General features: G+C 41.6%; 1 protein-coding gene and 1 long non-coding RNA gene across 2 annotated transcripts in view; one reads left to right on the top strand and one right to left on the bottom strand.

Moving 5' to 3' along the window:
* LOC141110956 (branched-chain-amino-acid aminotransferase, cytosolic-like) overlaps nucleotides 1–25,750 on the bottom strand; it is a 102,074-nt gene that overhangs the window by 41,861 nt on the left and 34,463 nt on the right. Inside the window, exons 2-4 of the mRNA XM_073602776.1 lie at nucleotides 18,414–18,491; nucleotides 12,257–12,457; nucleotides 1,004–1,114 (exon numbers count right to left, since the gene is read on the bottom strand). Coding sequence (XP_073458877.1) covers nucleotides 1,004–1,114; nucleotides 12,257–12,457; nucleotides 18,414–18,491 — 390 coding nt within the window. The remainder of the gene's footprint in view (nucleotides 1–1,003; nucleotides 1,115–12,256; nucleotides 12,458–18,413; nucleotides 18,492–25,750) is intronic.
* The window catches only part of LOC141110958 (uncharacterized), a 72,709-nt gene continuing 67,486 nt past the window's right edge, over nucleotides 20,528–25,750 (top strand). The window contains exon 1 of the long non-coding RNA XR_012236355.1: nucleotides 20,528–20,734. This is a non-coding gene — a long non-coding RNA (uncharacterized lncRNA). The remainder of the gene's footprint in view (nucleotides 20,735–25,750) is intronic.

The raw sequence follows: 25,750 nt of genomic DNA, 5'->3' as shown, positions 1-25,750 counted from the left end.
TAGCAGCCTCAGAGCTGTCACTCAAATTACTTTCTATAGTATTCCCCTTCACTCTTTCTCCTCCTCCTGGCAGCTACATAAAAGGTAATGCAGGGAGGTGAAGAGAGGAGCAGAGGAGCTAGGTCAGCACAGTCCCCAAATTACACTCCCAGAAGAGAAGGCTATGACATGCACGGAGGGAAAAAAAGACTGGTCCTTAAGTAATCCCATTTTCTAGCAAGTTTAAAAGGCACATTGCATGTTGGTTGCTGAATGCATGAAAAGGAAGTTGGGTTACATTTCATATCCCAGGTAAATGAAAAATGTTCAATAAAATGTATTTCATTCAATGCAAGGCACACTGTAAGTGAATAAAAAATAATTTATAGAAAGGAAATACACTAAAAGGAGATATTTAAATACAGTACCCAGTTTTAATGATTTTTTTTTACCTGACATTTCTTACAAAAAAAACCTCTGTATACATAAAAAGTTCTTTACAGTAAGTGCTGTGAAATGTGCAACAGTCTTCCATGGACACTAGTTCTAGCCAATTTAGAAGAATGCTTAAAAAAAAGGATGGATAGGTTTCTAAATGCATAGAATATAACTGCCTATTAATATTTATTAAAAAAATTACACTGTATACTGTTGGTCCAGGGGGTACTAGAGATTGGGAAAGAATTTCCCCTCTGTTAGAGCAAATTGGGCTATGCATTATAAGGCTTTTGTGGCTTCTTCTGGGTCAGCTGTGGGTTTAAGTTTCTTTTGAGGTTTTTAATTACTGTGTTTTGGTTGAAATCAATGTACACTTATTATTTCAACCCGATTATAGAACATATTCTGTGCACAGCTCTAAATGACAGCATGCGCCATTTTTGTGTGTCTCTTAAAAAATTAAAACAGGATCCCCAATCCACTGTCAAAAGGAGGGGGGAGAAGGGGTGCAAAGGTGAACTTACCCTTTAAACTAAAAGTTAGCATTTGTTTAGTAACGGTTTTCTAATATAAAAATTTTACATACAGGCAAACTAGCTCTCAGTGCGGTTTTGTGCATTCTTTCCATGTTCATCATTGGTCGGAAAAGGCGGACTTGATTGTCTTCCCCTTTGTAGGCTTTCATACCCTCAAAGAGCTGCAACACAAAGACAAAGCAATATACACTGTTTATTGCAGGAATGCTTTTTGTACTGTATATGCACAACATTGCACTCTGCTAGTTTCACAACATTTGATTACCTACTATATAAACTACCTTCATTTGTACATCAGAATTCACTTAAAACTAAACACAAAGCTTTTCGTGGACTTTTTTAAATGTTAAATCTAAAATGTTGTGTAATTTACATCCCATAAAAACTTTACTCTGTACAATAAATTATTAAATGAGGTGAAGGAATAGACATAGTTGTGTTATCTTGGCAAGCTATGATTTTCCTACTACAACAGAACCACGTCTTTTAGTTCACCTCCAAAGAAAACTAAATTTCAGTTCTGAATGCTCACTTCCTAGATCTTTCAAGGAGAATCCCCAACAAGGCCAAGCGCCAGTGTCAAAGAAATAATGATGTGAATCTCTGCTGATAAAATCACAAATAACTATAGGAAAAACTATGAATTGGAGCATGGGTGCCCTCCAGCTGTTACAGAACTACAAGTCCCATGAGGCATTGCAAGGCTGACAGTTACAAGCATGACTCCCAAAGCAGAATTACAAGCATGACGGGACTTACACAAAAGCTGGAGGGCCACAGGTTGAGCACCCATGGGGAGACTTAAAAGTGGTTGTAAACCCTCACATATACCCAGTGAAGTAGGGCTGCAACTAACGATTATTTTTATAATCAATTAGTTGGCCGATTATTGTTTCGATTAATCGATTAATCGGTTAATAACCTTAAACAAAAGTGTGGTGTATAATTTAGGTAATATGTAAAGTTTAAAAAAAATGCAATTTATTATTAAATATCTCTATGCAATGGTAATTTTAAATAACCAACTATATGGTTAGGGAGCAAAATATCTAATCCACTCTGAGAATAACAGACAGAGGAGATATACTGTTAGAAGAGATGTACTGTATATATTATTAGAGGAGATATACTGTATATACTATTAGAGGAGAGATATACTGTATATACTATTAGAGGAGATATACTGTACATACTATTAAACTGTGAATCTGGTAAATATCATCAGACTCAGAGATCAATTTTTTATTATTTAAAAAAAACAATGTCTTCCTTCAAAAACAAAAAAAAAAATTTAATTTTAAGAATGTTCGTTCGATTTTCTAATCATTAGTGGGGTAAAATCGACGTTCATTTTCAACCACAGTAACAGGAAAATTTGGAAATAATAGACAACTTATTGGTCAAAGGAATTTCCAGATAGTGTATGTGGTTTTCGTTCAAAAATTACATTCTTTTTAAAACAGAATGTTAAAAAGAAATAAAAATTTCAAACATTCTTTCATTAAGCGAATGTACAAAGATTTTTCGTCTGAATATTCCCATCTGAAAATTGATCGGTGTGGCCAGCATAAGGGTCGGTACACACCTATGCAGTTTGCTTTTGATCTGTTTCTGCAGTGGTTTTTGGTGTGCGTTTTGATTTTTGCGCACGTGATTTTGCTGCGATTCGCGTTTTTGCTTTTTTTTTTTTTTGGACAATTTGTCGTTGAGCAGATTGAAAAAAAACACAAATTGCTGCATAAACGCATTACATACTCTTCTGTAACTTCTCCATTGAAGTATATTGAACCAAAAAAGCACCGCTTTGCATTAAAAAAAGTCCTTGACCCTTTCCAAATACACAGCAGCTAAAAAAAGCACCGATGTGAACGTGTCCCACAGGAAACCATGTAAGTGAACTGTAGTGCGTTTCTGCAAAAAGCACCAAAACACACATAGATGTGAACCAGGTCTAAGATGTTTGGTAACATAATGGGGTTAAAAAAACTAAAATTGGCTTTTATAGTACAAAAAAAAGCAGATAATCACTACTGTAAGTGGTTCATTTTTTTTTTTTACTGTAGAACTGTGAAAGTAATATTTACAGTAGCAATTTGCTAGTTTTGTACTAGAAAGTTTTGTACTATAGTTTTTTTAACCCTTTTATGTTACTGGCCGATTAATCGATTATGAAAATAGTAATCGATTAATTTTATAATTGATTAGTTGTCGATTAATCGATTAGTTGTTTCAGCCCTACAGTGAAGTGACTGGACTCAGGTGATACAGAGAGATTAAAGAAATCATCCAACTTACGTTGTACCTGTTTATCTAAAGCCGTCTTTCCCCTTCATCCATTCAAAGTGCAGAATTTACATGGGATCGCTCAGCTCTGAAAAGAAGGGGGTGGGCAGATAAACTTACATCACTGAGAAGAGCTCAGGGAGCTGACTGGTGGGAAGAAACACACCCCCATCACACAGCACACAGGAACAGAGCTGAGGCTGTCAATCTGCTGGTGCTCCCTCCCCGTCACCTTTTTTCTCTTGGTGTCAGGAAAATTAGTCAGAAATGACTAATGCAGATAGCAGATGAACGAGACAATGGACAGAAATTATACTTAGTGCTCTAGATTGAGACAAGTACACACTATAGAAGAATATGCTTTGTTCATATTTCATGTCTGAAGTTTACAACCACTTTAAAGCAAACTCTGTTCGTAGAGCAAAAAAAAAAATACACCAGGTGCACTGGGCTGGCACCTAGAGGTATCTGCACAAAGCTGAAGCCCAGAAAGTGCTAAAGCTTGCCTGCGACTTCTTGCCTTCTGCACATTTCTATTTGACAGTGAGGCAGTCCTTCACTGTGCTGGGTCAGAAGGACTATGTAGCATTGTAGGTTGCCACACTGACACTACCTGTTGGATCTTTACCTGCCAGGACAGCCCAGACTTTTCACATAACGGGCAGGCTCTGGAAGCTGCTGCTGGCATGTTTTCTTGCAATGACATAGTTCCTTTAAGAAATTTTGTAAGCCAACCATAAACTGGTAGTGGAATTTAAGTTGACAATTTTAATTGTACAAATTTGCGCTGGATTTCCTTTTGGTTAGTAGTATCAAATTGGTTGTTTGTTTTCAACCTCAAAGAAGAGAAAATTCGTAGGAGCAGGAGGGAAATCTTTTCTCCAATGAAGACATTTCTTTTATTTTTATAATCACCTTTTTCCTTTGAGACAAATTTCCTCGTACAACACAAAAATACACATTACAAAAATATCTATATAAATCTTTCCATTAACACAGACCACAATAACCCCTCCCCCCCCCCCAGGGGGATTACACAGAATCCATGATCATATCATATTCAGAAAGAGAAAAAAAAAAGAAAAGAAATCCGCTACAAATATTCTACACATAAACTCATGACCAAAACTCAATTCGTGCAACACATTATTCAATATATAATTAGGAAGGAGGCTTTACAGCGCCCTATTACATGTGTCAAACAACAACAAAAAACAAATGAAGGGAAAAAAGGATTGATTTTTAAATTAATATTATCATGTTCTATAATATTTAGTGCTTTTATTCAATGTATCCTCTCCCTTCTACTTTTTAAAATAAAATAGTTATTCCTCTCTTCTTTTAATTTCAATGTTTCAATCCACCCTTCTTTATGTGCTTTAATTGTTAGCTGTCCCCTGCCTAATTTATTACTATAAAGTATTCTCTTCCTTTAATGACTTCAATCACCTCTCCACTGTATCCCCCCCCCCCCCCCCAGTTTCCCCTCACCAGATGCACCCTTCAGACTATCCGATCCACAGCACAGCACTACCCCCATAGGGTTTAATCCTCCCCTATTTCTGAGGAGTAGTACAGTCATCCTGCCCATGTATCTTTAAATTTATTCTATTGGTCTTTAACCATAGGTTACCCACCTCTCTGCTTCCATTGTTTTTTCCACCTCCCTCTTCCAATCCATTATAGTGGGACATCTGGACTGTTTCTAAAATCTGGGTATCAGTATTTTAGCTGCATTTAGCAAATGTGGAGTAATACTTCTCCTAGAGAACATCCCATGGAAGAGAAAGTGTAATGCCCTGTACACACGATCGCACATTCCGACAACAAAATCCATCAGATTTTTTCCGACGGATGTTGGCTCAAACTTGTCTTGCATACACACGGTCACACAAAGTTGGTCGGAAATTCCGAACGTCAAGAACGCGGTGACGTACAACACGTACGAAGAGCCAAGAAAAATGAAGTTCAATAGCCAGTGCTGCTCTTCTTCTTGATTCTGATCATGTGTGGCACTTTGTGCGTCGGAATTGTCTACGCACGATCAGAATTTACGCAAACGGATTTTGTTGTCGGAAAATTTTAGATCCAGCCCTCAAGCTTTGTGTGTCAGAAATTCCAATGGAAAAAGTCCGAAGGAGCCTACACATGGTCAGAATTTCCGACAACAAGCTCCGATCGCACATTTTCCGTCGAAAAGTCCAACTGTGTGTACAGGGCATAATGGGGAGAATTCTATAGGTCTAATGCCGCGTACACACGAGCGGACTTTATGGCAGACTTTGTCTGGCGGACTTTTCAATGGACTTTACGACGGACTTTCCGAATGAACGGACTTGCCTACACACGATCAACCAAAGTCCGACAGATTCATACGTGATGACGTATGATCGGACTAAAACGAGGAAGTTCATAGCCAGTAGCCAATAGCTGCCCTAGCGTCGTTTTTTGTCCGTCGGACTAGCATACAGACGAGCAGACTTTTCGACCGGACTCGAGTCCGTCGGAAAGATTTGAAACATGTTTCAAACCTAAGTCCGTCAAACTTTTGAGAAAACAAAGTCCGCTGGAGCCCACACACGATCGAATTGTCCGACGGAGTCCGGTACGCCGGACCAAGTATGCTGTGAAGTCCGATCGTGTGTACGCGGCATTAGCGTTATGTTTTCCATGGTGCTATTGCCTCCCAGAATGCTTTAATCTTTTGGCAAAACCACAATAAATTAAGAAATGAACCCCCTTGGTTACATCCCCTTCAGCAATTAGCATCTGCGCCACCCTAACTGGTGTACGGTACCATCTTGTCAAAAATGTATATGACATTTCCTGTATATGGGAATTTACTGAAGTATGATGTGTTGCCCTAATCAATCTTTGAATTTGTTCAGATGTAAAATTATGGCCCATCTCTCTTTCCCATTCTCTAATAAAGTAGGGAATTGTTGTACACTGGGCACTCAGAACTAATTTATACATTCAGGACAACATGTGGCCAACTCTGGTATATTGGCACACCATAATTCAAAAGTAGTAAGCGAGTTCGCTGGCCTTATCTGATGCTTCCACTTATTAAACAAATCCGCCATTTGACGGTATCTCCATATGGCCATTGGAATTTCTCCTAGGGTCAAAATTAACTCTGCCAAGGGTAACAGTTTGCCCTGTGGGGCTACTCCTGCACAACTGCCGTTTTCACCCATTCCTCATCGATCTAAACTTCGCTTCTCCTCCCCTGGGGGAAACCAGGGGAATCCCTCCAACTGTGTCATAGGAGATATTGGGGAGGCAAACTTTCCAGTATTATTCATTCTCATATGGATAGTGTTGTTCTTGTTAATAGTGATACCCATTCCAATAAACCCCTATAGGAAGCCGGGATCCATGGGGCTTCCGCCAGGTTCCTACCTGCTAATGTCTTTTCCAAAGGCACCCAAAGTTTGCTGACAGAATCATGACACCAGTTCATAATACGCACCAGGGCCATGGCTCTGTAGTATGTCGCTATATCCGGAAGCTCCAGTCCCCCCTCCCGTTTAGGTCTCCTCAAAATCTCATATGCCAGCCTTGGGTGCCGATCTTCCCACACAAATGTTGTAAAGGCCCTTCATATCGGTTTAAGGAATATCTGTGGGAGTGCTATAGGTACTGTATGTAAAGCGTAAATAATTCTAGGAATTATACTCATTTTAAGAGCATTTACCCTGCCGAACCACGTCAGAGTATAACTTTTCCATCTCTGCAAGTCCTTTAAAATAGATACCACCAAGGGTCCAAAGTTTAGGTCATATAGGCGTTTTGCATCCGGAGAGATATAAATCCCCAGATAGGATATAGAATCAAAACGCCAAACAATAGGTAAAGATTGTTGCAGGGTGGCTGGCATCCCTGAAGGGACATGGCTCGGGATCAGTACCGACTTCTCAATGTTTATTTTAAAGTTAGAAATAAGTTGGTTTGGTTTTGTATCCAACACCAATTCAGTAAGGGATTCTTGAGGGGAGGAAAGCTATAACAATAAATCATCAGCGTAATCTGAGATCTTGTGTTCTATTGATCCAATACAGATCCCCCTGATCTTCCTATTTCCCCTAATCGTTCGCAGAAAGGGCTCCAGCACTATAGCGAATAATAATGGCGATAGTGGGCAACCCTGCCTAGTCCTGTTCCGTATCTCAAAAAAAATCTGATAATCTACCATTAACTTTTACCCTTGCTCTGAGACCCGCGTATAGTGCCATCACCCAACCCATTATCCGTTCTCTCAGGCCCATATCCCTCAAAACTCTGACCATAAACTCTCACCTTACCCTATCAAATGCTTTTTCAGCATCCATTGAAATTACTACACTCGGGGTCTGATTCGGTCCATTATGCATCCAGTGCAATACATGTAAGGCTCAGCTAATGTTATCTCTAGCCTCTCGACCTTTCATAAAGCCCGTTTGGTCTGGGTGAATCAGTTTTACTATATGATCTTGTAATCTAAGGGCAAGAATCTTAGCCAACAGCTTAGTGTCAGAGTTAAGGAGGGAGATGGGTCTATAGCTGGCACAAAGCTGAGGGTCCTTCCCCGGTTTTCGGGAGAACTGTCACATGAGCCAGCAATGCCTCTGGGGGCAATGGATTTGAAACTGAAATGGAATTAAGGTACCTACAAAGAGGGGCCAGTAAAATTGAGGAAAATTTTTTATAGTACATACTTGTGAAACCATCTGGTCCCAGGCTTTTACTCATTGGCAAAGCAGCAATCACTCCACCCAGCTCCTCCATAGAGATTGCTCTTTCCATTTCTTCAAGGGCTGGATGCAGATCTGAGGCCTTAAGATATTCCTGAATTCTATCTGTACATCCATCCTTTGCAGCTCCTGTAGAAACTGGATCTATATTGTACAAAGACCTATAGAAGCTGTTGAATTCAGCTGCTATTGCTTGTGAATCCACTATCTGTTTGTCGCGTACCTTTAAAGTGTGAACATGGAGTAAATCTTGTTGTTCCTTTAGTTGTCTGGCCAGTAACTTCCCACCCTTATTCCCCTGTTCATAAAAGCGGTGGGCGAAATACCTATGCTTATTTTGAACTTTCCGATCAAGAAACTGCTTCAGGTCGACCCACAATTTCTCCGTCTCTGCACATGCCCGGGATTTAAATGGACCTTATGTTTAATTTCAAGTTTATGCATTTCCACCAAAAGCTCTACCATTTGCCTCTGTCTCTCATTTCTAATATGCGTGCCCATTGAAATCAATTCCCCTCTAATAACCGCCTTATGACCTTCCCATACCACTTGATCAGATACCTCTTCAGATGTATCAATTTCAAAATAGGATGAAAATGTGAGAGACAGGGACTCCGCATTCTGCTTATCATCCAAAATAGATTCATTCAAACGCCATATTCGTTCCATACTACCAACAGATGTCGAACAAATCGTTAAGCTTATTGGAGCATGGTCTGATATAGTGATTGACTCGATAGTCGATGAGCACACATAATTCATGTAATACTGATCTACCATCAACAAGTCAATCCTTGAATATGCGTTATGTGTTTTGGAATAATAACTGAAATCCCTGTCTTGCTCATGCAGCACCCTCCAAATGTCCATCAAATGCAGAGAGCGAAGGCACTGCTTGACATGCCTTAAAGCTCCATGGGACAAAAAGGTTTTCCCCGAAGAGGTATCCAAACTAGGATCCAAAGTAATATTAAAGTCCACTCCCACAACCAAAAAACCTTCCCTAAACTTCCTCAAAATATGTAAAGTTTTCGATAGAAATGTAACAGTATGATTATTGTAGGCATATATAGTAGCAAAGGTGTAACACTGGCCTTGGATCTTACCCTTAACAAAGAGAAAATGACCCTCAGGGTCTACTCGTATTTCTGTGGGTACCAAGGGGCCTGATTTATGGATAGCTATTGTAACTCCTCTAGCTCTTGGAACTGGTGATGGTGCATGGAACCATTGATTATATGGAAAAAGAGGCATACAGGGAGCCAACCCTGTCACGAAGTGCGTCTCTTGCAAAAACACTATCTCTGCTTTCATATGACGCAGTTCGTGCCAGATGGCCCCTCTTACCAGATGAACAAAGCCCTCTCACATTATATGATACAATCTTTATTCTACCTGTCATTATCTCTATACATATAGTTGCATGAGTCTCTTATTGTGCTGTTGAACTCGGTCGACGTTTGTACCAACCGAGTTTTCTCCCTTGGGTGCACCCGAGACTGGAAAAAAAAAAAACCCACAAACTATGACAAAAGACTTCCACAACAAATAACATAGTATACCACTGTGTACAAAACACCCCCTAAGGGGAAGACGAGTCCTGGCAGGGGTGGTCCCCTTCCCTTCTACCTCTTGGCAGAAAGCAAAGTCCCTTGTCTCGGGACCTATATGGGGAGAAATTATTAAAAACATGAACAGAGCACCTTGTGCTCCCCGGACTTCCATTTATTATCCTATAGCATTATTAATTCACAGTACTTCAACATTTTGTATCAGGGATTCAATAAAGATAAAGGAGAGGAGGGGAGAGAGAGAGGAAAAAAAATATCCCTCTCCTTCCCCCCTCACCAACCATATCTTTACAATCTACACAATTCCTTCTTCCCATTCTTACTCTAGGCAGTTAGCTTCTTTCCTATTAACCTCACATTCAGCTTATACCCTATTCAGGTATTTCCCTTTAGGGCTAAGTTATAATCCTAGCTTTCCAGATGATTTTCCCGTTGGCCTTTAACTGGCACCTGTTGCCATCTTTCTGATTGTTGTAATGGTGATTTACAGTTATTCAATCTCCAGTCTGGAAAATCCACCTGAGGTAGCTCCAGCACTTCTATGAAATGCTTCAGATCATCTTTACTTTGAAGTGTTGCTGTTTTCCTATTCCGTGTTACTATAACCTTAAAGGGATACCCCCAATGATATTTGACATCAACTGCCCGTAAGCCTTCCAGCAGAGGTTTATTCATTCTTATTTGCATAAGTGTTCTATGTGATAGATCTGGGAACAAAGCTATTTGTGCACCTTCAAAATCAACCATGGATCTATTACGGACTGCTTTCATAATAGCTTCTTTTACTGGATATCTGTGCATTTTACAAATGACATCTCTTGGTTTCTCTGCAATTTGGGGGGTTAGGAGAAGAGCACTGTGCACTCTGTCTATTTCAATCTTATTCGGTGCAGATGTCCCCAGAATTGACTGGAAAAGACTGATCACTTTAGGGAGCAGTTCAGTATGTTGTTTTATTTCAGGCAGGCCCTTATAAGTACATTCTGCCTATTGTCTCTATTTTCATGATTTTCCATCTGATCCAACAGAGGAGTTCAACACTTCTTCATGATTTTTTGTCATATCTTGAATATCGACCACAGCCTGTCTAATATCCTCCTGACCCGTCTCCATTTCTTCCACTCTGTGTGACAGTGCTCCTATATCCCCCCTTAACCCCTCCACAGCCTGTTTACATGATGTTTCAACCGCAGTTATAAGTAACTGAATATCATTCTTTGTTGGGAGTGCTCTTAAGTGTTCTCTTAAATCCCAATGAACTATAAACTCTGGTTGAGATATAATTGGTTCAGTATTAGGGTCACAATTCAAAGAGTTAGCATACTGCACCTTGCCTGCAGAGGCTGTCCCTGATTTAGTCACACTACCTCCGCCGGTCAGTGCACGTTCACTGCTGGGCTCTGTAGTACCATTTTTTCCTCCCAGACACGCATTTTCCGCAGATTCAGCTCCCCTCCTGGGGTTCCTACCACCTCATGAAGACCCAAATCTGCTCCTGCATGTTCCTCATCCGAATCAGCAGCCACCCAAGCGTGGGCCATGGGACCCCCGCCCTCTCTTAGTAGATACACCTCTGGGATTGTAAGGCATTGCTTTAGGCTTAGGGGTGAATGGCCATGACCAGGTGTTATATTACCTCTCCCTAGGCCAGCCGCTCCTCGGCCCTGTGCGGGGGGATCGTATCCAGCCATCCTCGGTCCTCCCTTAAGGTCAGAGGAGCTGTGCTTCTTTCCCTCCTGGACCAGCGTCCTTTTTGCCGTACACCTGGGGTCTATGCTCTGCGCAGTGAGGTAGGCTCTGAGCCCATTTACCTGGCTCTTTCCACCGCCGAGTGGATGTTCAGCTGTGCAGTGGCGTGTGGACATATCTCTGTCTGTCAGGAGCCTGCCACGCTACTGCTGCCTGTCTTGCTAGAGCCCGGGGATTGAAACGCGCTCAATTAGCGTGTTTGTTCATGTCACGCCCCAACACCAGCTGCTTGTTCAGCAACCAATGAACACATTTCTAACAAGGAATGTGGATTTCTTACCTGAGCCTGATCTCGATCTAGCGATGTGCACAGGAGCTGAGGATCTCTCGGCTCTCTCTCTCCTCACTGGCTGAGACACAGCAATGGGAGCCATCGGCTCCTGCTGCTGTCAACCACAGCAGTGAAAAGGGAGTAGGGGGAGCAGGGACAAGCCGCGCTCTGTGCGTCTTATAGACACGAAGAGCCGGCTTGGGAGTGAGCATGCACAGGTGCCCCCCATAGCAAGCAGCTAGCTATGGGGGCACTCCGTGTGCGGGAGCCCAGAGTGCCAGTGGGGAACCCCAGAAGAGGGGGATTGGGGCTGCTCTGTGCAAAACCACTGCACAGAGCAGGTAGTATAACATGTTTGTTATTTTAATAGAAAAATTGTGCCTTTACAATCACTTTAAATGCAAACCATTTTTGAGGTACTTTCAAAACAACATTCATCAAGTCATCCAATATACTGATGAAAATTTTGTACGAATGTTCATTCAAAAAGCTACTAGTGTATGACCAGCTTTAAAAACATATAAACATTTAGCAAAACTCTCCACAAACCTATTAGTACCAGCTGCAGAAGCAGTGTACTGCAAGCAAGTAGCTGCACTAAAATATGCAACTTAAAACCCAACTCAACCCTCCTAATTTATTACTGTAAAGCAGTCAGGCTACATATACAGTAAATATTATGCACAGACTTACCTCTATAGAGTAGTGCAGAGCAGAACTGGCAGGGTGGAGGGAAAGGTTCTGAAATGGTTTAACGTGTGGCTTGCCCCAACCCTTGTCATTGGTCCATTCGATTGTAAGCATATGATCAGTAAAAGTCTTCCCGAATACCAAGGTCGAAACATGAGGCTTCTCTTTGGGGTGTTTGTTCAACTCTATTTGCAGGTCTGAAGCCTGTGGGTGGAAAAAACAAGGGTGTAGATTCTGTAGTGTCTACCAATCTAGGGCATACTATGGTATTATGGTAATGTACAGTCACATGGCCAGCATAGTGTACATCAGAGAAAAAAAAATAGCCACATATGTGCCAGGCTGATTGGAAAAAAGAAAAATTCAGCTCTGGATCCAGGTAGCCAATATGCCCAAAACTACAACTGTCTTCATTTATGAGCCATATTGACAATGAATAACATGATTCATGGCCTTTACAGTGGGGAAATAATAAATGATTGTGTAAATTTTCCCACTTACAAAGAAATGAAGGGTCTATAATTTTTATCATAGGTGTATTTTAAATAATAATAAGAGACAGAATATTGACCAAAAATCCAGAAAAAAAAAAACACATGATACAAATGTTATAAATTGAGTTGCAGTTCAGTGAGTAAAATAAGTATGAGGGTATTTGATCCCCAAGCAAAACAGGACTTAGTACTTGGTAGTGAAACCCTTGTTGGCAAGCACAGAGCTTGTTGGCCTTTTTTATGTTGGTTGCCAGGTTTGCACATATCTCAGGAGAGATTTCAGCTCCCTCCATAAAATTAAGGTCCTAAACTGACTAGGCCACTCCATGACCTTAATGTGCTTCTTCTTGAGCCACTCCTTTGTTGCCTTGGCGGTATGTTTTGGGTCATTGTCATGCTGAAAGACCCATCCGTGACCCGTCTTCAGTGTTCTAGCTTAGGGAAGAAGGCTCTGATCCAAGATCAAACAATACATGGCCCCAATAATTTTCCCCCCAATGCAGCAAAGTCAGTCTGCACCTTTAGCAGAGAAACATCCCGAAAGCATAAATGTTTCCACCTCTGTGCTTGACTGTAGAGATAGTGTTCTTAGGGTCATAGCCAGCATCAGGGGTGGACTGACAACTCATGGCGCCCCCTGCAATAGGAGATCCTGGGGCCCCCTGTCCCCGCCCACGTGTTCCCGCCAACACTCAAGTCACACCCACACAAATCCCCACCTAAATATGGCACTGCCCACGCTATATGCGTTCGTCACAGAATTTCTCTGCACTATGTTCAAAATAAATGTTTATTATAGAATATAAAGAAAAATAAACTTACATTAAAAGGAAGTGCAACAATTGTACATTTCCAAAATTAAGGCTTTCATAAATTAACACAATATAACAGGTGCAACAAGTGTCTTCTTAGCTGAACAGTTTGATAAAAAATATACAAAAAATAAAAAGCTCTGTTACAAAATTATGGCCCTAGAATTGCTTTTACTCCAAGGTTCCCAACAATACCATACATGTGTGGCACTATTATTGTTTACATACATGTGCTTGTCCTACATAAAGCTTTTCATATAGAGCGTGTGCGGGGGCCACGGGTGTGCTTTACATTTTTTAAAAATAATTTTTCTTTACTTTATATCATTTTCACTGACCACCAATGTAAGGGGCATTGTTCCCACTGACCACCATGGTAAGGGACATTCTTTCTACAGGCCACCAATGTAAGGAGCATTCTTCCTGTTGACCACCAATGTAAGAAACATTATTCTCTCTGACGACCAATGTAAGAAACATTATTCTCCCTGACCACCAATGTAAGGGGCATTGTTCCCACTGACCACCATGGTAAGGGACATTCTTTCTACAGGCCACCAATGTAAGGAGCATTCTTCCTGTTGACCACCAATGTAAGAAACATTATTCTCTCTGACGGCCAATGTAAGAAACATTATTCTCCCTGACCACCAATGTAAGGGGCATTGTTCCCACTGACCACCATGGTAAGGGACATTCTTTCTACAGGCCACCAATGTAAGGAGCATTCTTCCTGTTGACCACCAATGTAAGAAACATTATTCTCTCTGACGACCAATGTAAGAAACATTATTCTCCCTGACCACCAATGTAAGGGGCATTGTTCCCACTGACCACCAATGTAAGGAACATTCTTCCCGCTGACCACCAATGTAAGGAACATTCTTTCCGCTGACCACCAATGTAAGGAACATTCTTTCTGCTGACCACCAATGTAAGGAACATTCTTTCTGCTGACCACCAATGTAAGGAACATTATTCTCACTGACTGTTCTTTCCGGCAAAGTATACAGATATCAGTGTTGTATATAAGGAATAGCTCTCAGTATATAGATATCAGTGTTAGGGAAAAGCACTCAGTGTATAGATGTCAGTGTAACACATAGGGAAGATCACCAAGTGCTTTTCCCTATATATAACTAACTTCTATACACTGAGTGCTTTTCTCTAACACTGATATCTATATACTGAGAGCTATTCCTTATATACAACACTGATATCTGTACACTGAGTAGCCCTCAGTGTACAGATATCAGTGTACTAGGGAATAGCTCCTGGTAGACAGGCACTGGGCAAGAAGGAACTCTCAGTCAGCCTGGCTGGTGATCATAGACACACTAAACTGCTGTGAGTACACACTGACCTGCTGCTGCACACAAGGCAGGTCAGGTGGCTATCTCTGACATGACTCCACTCTGTAGCCTTCAGCTCTCTCACTGGCTTTCCCCCGCGGCATGGATGTATACTGTGGCCCTGCCCCTCTGCTGAATTCCCCAGGAGGAGAGGTGGCTGGAACACCTGTCACTGCTATCCTCCTCATGGCTCCATGATCGCGCTGTAATACCGGCCAGCACCTGAGTCCTCTCATATAGCCGCATCAACTGCAGGCAGGGATGACATAGCTCACTACCTCCGTGGTGCATAAACTTCCCCTATCCTGCATGATAAGCTGTGGGCACATCCAGAGGCAGACTGAACCGCTCATGGAGCCCCCCTGACCCCGGGCCCTCGGTCAGTGCCCGAGTGCCCAAATGGTCCGTCTGCCCCTGGTCAGCATTTTTTTTCCCTCCAAATACAGCAAATCGCCCTCCCCAAGAAGGCGCATGTACAGTAATGCCAACGAACATCTGAATGATTCAGAGAAGGATTGGGAGAAGGTGCTTTGGTCAGATGAGACCAAAATTGAGCTCTTTGGCATTAACTCGACTCGCCGTGTTTGGCAGAAGAAAAATGCTGACTATGACCCTAAGAACACCATCCCTACATTCAAGCACGGAGGTGGAAACATTATGCTTTGGGGCTGTTTCTCTGCTAATGATACTGGCCAACTTTGCCGTATTGAGGGGCTAATGGACGGGGCAGTGTATTGTAAAATCTTGGATGAGAACTTGTTTCCTTGGCCAGAACACTGAAGATGGGCCATGGATGAGTCTTCCAGCATGACAATCACCCAAAACATACTGCCAAGGCAACAAAGAAGTGGCTCAAGAAGAAGCGTATTAAGGTCATGGAGTGGCCTAGTCAGTTTCCAGATCTTAATTCTATAGAAAATTTATGGAGGGAGTTGAAATCCCTCCTGAGATGTCATGGAGTGGCCTAGTCAGTTTCCAGACCCTAATCCTATAAAAAAAAAAAAAATGGATGGAGGGAGCTGAAACTTTGAGTTGCCAAGAGACAGCCAAGAAACCTTAAGGATTTAGAGAAGATCTGTAAAGAAGAGAGGACCAAAATCCCTCCTGAGATGTGTGCAAACCTGGTCACCAACTACAAGAAATGTTTTACCTCTGTGCTTGCCAACAAGGGTTTATCCACCAAGTACTAAGTCATGTTTTGCTTGGGGATCAAAAACATATTTTACTCACTGAACTGCAACTTCATTTATAGCATTTTATAGCATTTGCTTTATGTGTTTTTTCTGGATTTTTGGTTGATATTCTGTCTCTATCATTTAAAATACACCTATGATAAAAAATGATAGACCCTTCATTTCTTTCTTTCAAATTGAAGAGAGATCTGCAGAAAACCTCTGGCCCTTGGCCCGAGCATCCCTTAGCAGTGTGCTGGGCCAGGAAATCCTAACTGACTGTTTAAGTATGTACACTGCAAAAACTACTCAGGGACTAGAAATGTAACAAGACTAGGCACATGTATATGTCTGTTGCCACAGTTGAATGTATAGCTTGGCATAAATATCTCTTACCTCTAACCTATCTTTTAGGCTGGCCATAGATTACATAATTCTCTTTCATTCACCACAGGTGGCAGAAAAGGAATACACTCGATTCCCCCATCAACACTGACTGTTAATGCCTGCCAGCAAGGGGTGCGGTAAGCATTCCCAGATGACAGAATACAATGGTTAATGCTTGTAGCTATAGCTGATGGCAGTAACCCTATGTAGAGAAATGCTGGTTGTACCCAAGCTGATCGATCGATCAACTTGGGTACAAACAGTCTGCCCATACATGGATCAGTCCCCACTGAACTACCCGAACTTCGATCCATGTATGGCCAGCTTAACCCTTGAATTAAGACAGAAGTGTGTTACTGGCTGGATCACCAGGCGTACATAAAAGGAAAAAAAAAAAAAAAAAAAAAAAAAAAAAAAAAACTATTGTTCCATGACATCTAAGGATTAGTAAAATATTACATTTTTGATTTTGGGTTTAGAAATGCTAGAATTAACCCTTCACCTAATCCTAACTTCTAATCTTTACTCTCACTCTATATTTTAAGTGTATGACAGGGCAAAATAAAAAACATATTCATTACTAATTTCCCTATGTTTTGTGTCTGCTGGTATTTCAGATGAGGAGTGGGGGAGGTGTTCTGTATTAGAATACAGAACACCTCCCCCTCTTTTCATCTCCATGACATATGCAAAAGGTGTTTTGTGGTCCAACGGACTAACTGGGCAGAGCTGATAGCACTGGTTTCTGTGCAGCAGGTCACTGTGTTGTCACTGAAACAGGAAAAGGTTTGACCGCACTCACAGGTTTAAAGCAAAAGTGAAGACTTTATTAAAGATAAAAATCATCAGACAACATCGACATCATGACATCAATGCAGACCTGGCAGAGATTAACGCGTTTCACAAATTGGAATTCGCTTAGTCATAATCATGGGATATCTCTCACCCGGAGCGGCTTGGCTTTGCTTTCTACTGCACTGTGTTGTCAGCTCACACAGGACCTTAGGAGCACACTGGATTTTTGGGGGATAAACAAGTATTTTTCTGTACTTGCAGTGTGTTTAAAGAGACAAAACAGGGGGAAATTTGCATACATTGCTCCCTGCTGATTGGAGAACGCCATCTGAAACAGTAGGGGATGTGCCAGACCATACATGGAGCAAGAGTCCTTCACTGCAGCATTCTGGAAGGGGACAGGCTTTTCTACTCTGGCTGTGACTGCTTTACAGCGAAAGAAAGTAAACTGTAAACACAGGCGAATAGGCTCATACATCCGCGCAGAGGGCCGTGTTTATGTCCCTGGGGAGTGACAGGTGCTCTGTGTAATAATATAATATCCAGCAATTTTCTTCCACCCAAGTGAAACAGTGTTGATGTGTGATCTTCAAGCAAAGAAATCAATAAAATACTGATTACAACAATTGTGTCTTGGTTTTTGTATTCCACCACCCAGGGAATATGCAGCACTAGGAGTGTCCACAACCAGCACCCCTTTACACTCACCAACCTTTAAGCTGCACGGTGGATGCAGCAAGCAATGCATGTACACAGATAGTAGCTCAGCTCCACTGGTGTTATGAGGTTTTCAGGCTGCGACACCTCATGGCACCAGGAATCACTAAAGGCAATGAATGTCAAAAGATGGCCACTGGTTCCGTAACCAGAAGTGGTGTCGTGATGTCAGCACGTAGCTCCGCCTGACGCGTTTTGGGCAAAGCCACGTCCTCAGGGGATTGATTGAGCAATCTGTATCTGAGTACCTTTGCACATGGTTTGGCACACACATACAGTTTAGTTCTGCTTTAATCAACCTTTTGGAAAAGTTGTGTACATTTCAGATTAAATCCACTGACTGAACATTCAGTTTTTATCTTCTTTATCGTGCCAGTGTTTCCTGGAATGCATTGTCAGGACAATATCCTGTGTGGATAGAAGTTGCTCACCTTAAATGTTGTGCTTGCTGCTCTCCTTGTGATAACAGACCAACTGCGCTGTGCAGATACCAGCTGTCTGCCGAAAGCCTAGGAAAGAAAATTTTAAAGATGGTTCAATTATTTCTCAAATGTAATGTTAAGGTCACTGTGGCAATTTAGAATAAATTTTTGTACTTCGAGCAAACTTCTCTCGCTTGATGAATGCAAAAGAGAAGTTCATCAGACAGGATTGCCCCAGCAAGCTCAAAACTGCTGCATTAAAGTATCTATCAAATCTAAAAGATTCCCAAGGAACTCAAAGCTGACACTGTGTATGGGTCCTGCACACAACTCTGATCCTCCTGATTGCCCCAGGACTGGGGCCTGCAGATCAACATGCTCAATATACAAGTCAGAGTTCTGCGACAACACCCTGCATCTCCTATAGTACACATGCATGACCTTCAAGCGATACTAGATTTTTTTTTTTTAACCACCTCCATTCTGGACCTTTTCTGGCACTTTTTGTTCACATGTAACAATCAGTACTTTTTGCTAGAACATTACTTACATTACTTAGAGCCCCCAAAATTATATATCATTTTTTTAAAGCAGAGGCAGTGGAGAATAAATTGGTGGGTTTTGCAATTTTTTATGTCATACGGTTTTTGTAAAAGAATACACTTTTTGAAGTTTTAATGCAAAAAAACACAATACATAACCGTTCTTTATTTGTAAAATATAAAAGATGATGTTACGCCGACAAAACAGATACCAAGCATGTCACGCTCTAAAAATGCGCACACCCATGCAGCGCCAACTATTAATGTAAATTTTATTATCCATAAGCGATGATGTACAAGCTACCACTTTAGATTTAAAGAGGAGGTCTGGTGCTAGAAATACTGCCCAAGATCTGAAGTTTGCAATGACACCTCACGTGTGTTAGGGTCGCTGTTTGCATGTGTGTGGGACCAATGCATACATTCGCCTTTGCGCACGAGCACGGGGGCACTTTAATTAATGTTTGTTTTTAATCACTAATTTATTTTTACACTGTTGCTTTCATTTTTTTTTATCACTTTTATTGCTGTCACAAGGAATGTAAACATCCTTGTGGCAGGTACTTTTTATGGAGAGATTTGGGGTCTATAAGACTTCAAATTTCTCCTTTGCACTTAGAAGCATTCAAAATACCAAGACCATTTTTTTTTAATGCTTTCGATTTTTTTAAAATGGGGCAGATTGTTTCTGAGTAAACCGGAAGTGATGTCATATCATTGCTTTTGGTTTACTGCTATGAACAGCCAATCAAAGCTGATCTTGGCTTTTCTTGGCTGTTTGGCCAGCTGGCAGACGTGCCGGCTGGTCCCTCGGGTCTCCCGGTGGGACGGGAGAGCCCTAAAAGAGATGTGGAAGGCGACAGGTGGGGGGGGCCTGCAGGGGAGGGGCACATCCCCTTATGCTGCTTGTAATAGCAATCGAGTGACTAGAGAGCGACCACCAGCTCTGAAAAATCTGAACTGGGATGATGCTTGCAGTAGCAGGCATCATCCCAGTATAACCCCCGAAAGTCCAGTGACATACGGTACATCGCTGGAGGGGAAGTGGTTACTATAATAAACATGTTATACTTACCTGCTCTGTGTAATGGTTTTGCACATGATTATGTAAATATTCACTAATTTGTTGCACATAAACATAACTACTTACTTTTTTTTTTTTTTTTTAACATGGCCAATTGAAAAGTATCCCATTATTAAAATGTATCTATTCCATGTCAAATATTTTTCTTTTACATGTAAAACGGAGTTCTACTTTAGATTTAAAAAATGTACAAGGACAGCACAACTTAGCAATAGGGAGCCTCACAATACTCTTTTACCGCTGATGCCAATTTAACTTCTAGAAGGATTTGTCCTGGTTTTCCACAAAGGGATTAACAGCAACACTTTAATTATCATTCTGGCAGCACTCAGAGGTAATGCCCCCCCTGGCAGACAGGGGACAAAAGGCGAATGCCTGATTTGCATTTGTGCACAGCTCAGCAAGATTAGTGGCGTGAGAAGCAAGTCCTGACACCCAGTCCCCTCCCCAAGGTGGTTGAGAAGGGGATTGTCCCCTGGGCTGGGCCAATCAGCTAGCAGCCTGTCATTATAGTACATTCTGAATACTGGACTCTGAACTCTTGGAGCTGACAGATAAACACTATCTGTGTCTAAATAAAAAGCTATGTCTGCCTAACAGATCCAACCACTTCACATGGAATTATAATAAAAAGAAAAAGGAAAAAGTACTCCATGATCAGTGAAGAGGACCTGTCTACTGACTCCCGACTATGGATGCATACAGTGAGTACTAATTACATAACTATGGACAGGACCAGGGGGATCTTTTATGCCATATGGTACATTGGGCTCTCCAAGGGATGAAAGGGCATCTTGTGAACAGTAGTTCTCCGGGGGATGGAGGTCATAGTAAATGTAGGTTTCAATAATTAAGGGATCCATATACTGATCTGTACTGATAGAACAGCTACACTGGATTACATTACAGGATTTAACTACGGGACAGTTCCAAGTTTTGGTTGAAGCATCCGATAGTTTATTGCATGATTAATAATTAAGACGCAAAAAAAATATTGACAAGCTAGTGCATCCAGCATGCTGGAAAATGTATGAGGCTCACATGTAAAGTTACTGCAAAAAATATGATGACAACAAGAAAAGGGAATGATCATTCATAGGATATGGAGGTGCTCTACTAACAGACAAGGTAGTTGAAAAACCTTGAGACTTTACAACTCCTTAAGGACTCTTTCACACGGGCGCCTCCATTTTGCGGACTTCGCTTGCTAAACTAATCCCCGCTGAACAGGAGGATGACAGGTCCTATCCACTACACTGTGCAGAGCGGACACGGACAGGCAGACCTGATCGGACAGTCCATGTGAAAGAGCCCTAAGGATCCTTTCACACATGCTGACCGTTTAGGCTCGCCTGTCAGTTTTTCAGGCAGACACCTCTATGGAGCGATGGATGTCAGCGGTGACATGTCCACTGACATCCAATCCGCTAAATCCAGACGGATGGAAACCCTATTTTCCATCAGTCTGGCGGATCGGATGAAAATGGACAGGCAGATCAATTTTCATCTGATCTCCCTATAGAGGAGAACGGGGCTCTGACAGGTCTGTCCCTTCACAGTGAGCAGAGACGGACCTGTCATCCGCCTGCTCAGTGGGGATCAACGGAGCAATTCCTGTTGAGCAAGCGGACAAGCATGTGTGAAAACGGACAAGCATGTGTGAAAGAGCCCTAAAACAGACCATTGATTAGATACATATTACATATTTCTGCCCACATAAAATCTCCCTTCCTGACACCTGACAAATGCTTGCTACAGGTTTAGTTACTCATTTAATAAAGAGCATGACAGCCCTGGAACATGCAGACTAGAATAAAAGCAATGGCTGCTCAAATATCTGTGTCTTGACAGATTCCATTTAGGCTCCATTGACACTTGTGCTACTCAGGAGTACAACTTTGATACAACTTTGGATGGGTGCAACTTTGATGCGACTAGTGATAATGGACAACTGTTGCATTTATAACATTCAGATGAGACTTTTGAGGGTTTACATTGCAGTCCATGGCACTCATGTCACATGAAAGTCGGACCAAAGGAATCTTTTTAAAGTCGCTGGGACCTTAAAGTGATTGTAAAGGCAGAAGGATTTTTACCTTAATACATTCTATGCATTAAGATAAAAACGCCATCTGCATGCAGCAGCCCCCCTCAGCCCCTCTAATACTTACCTGAGCTCCATCTCGATCCAGCGATGTGCACAAGAGAATCGGCAGTCTGGGACTCTCCCTCCTCATTGGCTGAGACAGCAGCGGGGCACCACTGACTCCTGGGCTGTCAAAGCCAGTGAGCCACTGAGAAAAGAAGAGGGGGTGGGGCCAAGCCAAGGCTCTGTGTCTGAATGGACACAGAGCAGCAACTCAACCCAGGTGCCCCCCATAGCAAGCTGTTTGCTATGGGAGTGCTTGGCATGAGGGAGGGGCCAGGAGCACTGGTGGGGAACCTGAGAAGAGGAGGATCTGGGCTACTCTTCACAGAGCAGGCAAGTATAATATGTTTGTTATTTTTAAACAAAAATATCCCAAGACTTTAAGTGATACTAAAGTTGCACATATTTGAATGGTTGTCATTGAAAAACATGGGGTGCGACTTGTCATGCAACTTTAACACATGCAATGCAATTCAGGTGTGGGGAAAAAAAAAGGATCCTGCACCATTTTGGTGTGGATGCGATGCAATTTCAGCTGTACAAAATGTATGGCTGAAATCGCACCGCACGGACATTGCATGTGATGTGCACAGGATTGCGGTGCAATTTCTGTGCGAGTCACAGGCAAGGTTTTCCACGCAACCAGTGTGAACCTAGGCTAAGTGTCCAAAGTCGCATGACAAGTCGCACAAGTGTGAATGGAGCCTAAGTGTTACAATACAGGTGAGCAGATGGGATCACCTGAACAGGATCCAACTCGCATGAAGCGGATTAACAGTCAACAGATCCATTGGGTGAATCAATCTGTTTCTTAAAGAACCCGGTTAATGGGGTCTTCTAGACCCCCAACTAGTTCACATTGACAACCTGTACTGTAGACTCCCCTCCCCCCACCCAACTATAGAGAAGTGTGCTGCTACCCTAAAGAAATAGTAGATTATTCTGGTTCTTTAGGAAATGATATCACAACGACATGTCACAAGCACAACGCAGAGTGTTGAGTCATTTATAGATGATACTTTACACTCAATAACCTCCAGTCAGTGGGGGGGGCTGTGCTCCATGTTTACAATATGGAAATCAATATCTAAGAGATCAGTTGACCACCATTGCTCTAATTGTTCTCTCACTTTAGGGCAGTAGATCCAGAATCCACAAAAGCTTTGGCGGTAAAGCGCTGCTAGTTTAAACGGCGCTTTTCAGCCGCTAGCAGGGCGATATTAACCCCCACTAGCGGCCGATAAAAGGGTTAAAAGCGCCACTGACAAATCGCTTTGCAGGTGCTTTGGCAGCGCTGTCCATTGATTTTAATGGCAGGGGCAGTTTAGGAGTGGTGTATACACCCACACCGCCCCAAAGATGCTGCTTGCAGGACTTTTTTTTTCCCCTCCTGCAAGCGCACCGCCCCAGTGTGAAAGCACTCAGGCTTTCACACTGGGGCTGAAGAAGAGGCAGTTTACAGGCGCTATTTTTAGCGCAAAAATGCCTGTAAAACACCTCGGTGTGAAAGTAGCCTTACAATAAAGTGTGTCCGTTCACACTTGTATAACTTGTCATGTGAAAAGCTGCTGGCAATGAGACCCCTTTCACATTGGGGTGTTTTTCAGGCACTTTTGGGCTAAAAATAGCGCCTGTAAAGCATTTAACCCTTTATTCTGCCGCTAGCGGGGGTTAAAAGCGCCCCGCTAGAGGCCGAATAGCGCCATTAAATTGACGGTAAACCGCCGCTAAAACTAGCAGCGTTCTACCGTCAACACCCTCCCCAGTGTGAAAGCAGTCTAATTGCATGAAAAATCTGACAGGCTGCTTGTACCCAAGTCTGTCAATTTGGGTACAATCAGCCTGCCCATACACGACTTGAATCGCAGCCAGTCCCTGCTGAACCAGATGAGATTCGAACAGTCTATGGCCAACTTAACGTTTCACCCAATACGGGCTTTATCATAGAGATCTCTTGATCTGGTCCATTATTAGGTGAAAGGGTAAAGGGGGCAGCCCTAGGTGTGGACGCTGTGTGCCAAGTCCTGGTTAATAAAGTTGCATGCAATCAGACGTTATCTGTGCGATGTCTGGCTTTCCTATGGAGTTCATTTGATACACTGCAGCTTACCAATACTGTGGAGTAAATACTTCGTTTTCTTCTTTCATTTTTTTCCTATTCCTTTATTTTCACCTGGTAATCCTTCTAGTAACACACTTTCTGTCCTAGGGCGACACCCTGGGCTGCTTTCAAGATTTAGACTACAAACACACCCTTTTCCTCAACTCCTTCACCCAGGGAGGTGTTTTATAGTTCATAGAAGAGTGTCATTGTCTGAAATTTCAGATTAGCGCACAGAAAGTTACAAGCACACTGGGTTTCTGGCATAATTAACAGGTATTTTTCTTTACTTGCAGAAAACATACTTAGCCTGTACAAAGAAAACTAATTCTGCCACCATATCCAAAGAATGGTGAGCTGTGATATAGTTATTGTCCTTGGGCTTTGACCAAGGTGGATAAAAATCAATGATTTTTTTTTCAATTTGACTTTGATTCAAAAATGGGATTTTTAAAATTTTTATCAAATTTATTTTAATAAAATACTTTTGGAGTCAAAATTTAAAAAGGTAGTTTTCTATTTAACCACTTCAATACAGGGCACTTTCACCCCTTTCCTGCCCAGGCCAATTTTCAGCTTTCAGCACTGTAACATTTTAAATGACAATTGCGCGGTCATGCAACATTGTACTCAAATTAAATTTTTATCATTTTTTTTCCCCACAAATAGAGCTTTCTTTTGGTGGTATTTGATCACCTCTGCGTTTTTTATTTTTTGCGCTATAAACAAAAAAAAGGAGCGAAAATTTTGAAAAAAAGCAAAACAATATTTTTTAGTTTTTGTTATAATAAATATCCCAAATTTTTTTTAACAAAAATTCTTTTCTCAGTTTAGGCCCATATTTATTCTTCTACATATTTTTGGTAAAAAAAAAAAAAAAAATCTTGCAATAAGTGTATATCGATTGGTTTGCACAAAAGTTATAGCGCCTACAAAATAGGTTATTGATTTATGGCATTTTTTTTATTATTTTGTTTTTTTTTTTTTATTAATAATGGCGTTGATCTGCGATTTTTATCGTGACTGACATCGCAGCAGACAGATCGGACACTTTTTTTTTTTAATCAGATAATTTTTATAAATTTTTAACATTGACACATTAAAAACAACAAAACACAAATAACATCCCATATTACACAACAAATAATACAAATAATACAAAAAAAAAAAAAAAAGGTCCTGAACAACCCACACGAAACCTTGGAGCATAAAGCATATAAATAAAAAAACAATTAATGCTTACTAAATAAAATAGACTAAGTGTGACCAAGGGCCCACCTAAAGTAAAAAAGGATCTGTACAGTACATACTTGGTCACTCACAGCCATACATTCATTTAGAGCAATACTTATGGTGCAGAGTGATTTATACTTATGACATAGACTCAAGCCATTGAGATCAGATAGCATCAAACTTCCTCATTGAGGTATGTTTTTCAAAGGAGATAGTCCTATTAAGATCAAAAATCCA

The sequence above is a fragment of the Aquarana catesbeiana genome, linkage group LG10 (genome assembly GCF_042186555.1).
Source record: "Aquarana catesbeiana isolate 2022-GZ linkage group LG10, ASM4218655v1, whole genome shotgun sequence".
In the NCBI taxonomy this organism is placed as follows: Eukaryota; Metazoa; Chordata; class Amphibia; order Anura; family Ranidae; genus Aquarana; species Aquarana catesbeiana.
The sequence above is the reverse complement of the archived record's forward strand: the minus strand, read 5'-3'. Positions and strand labels throughout refer to the sequence as shown.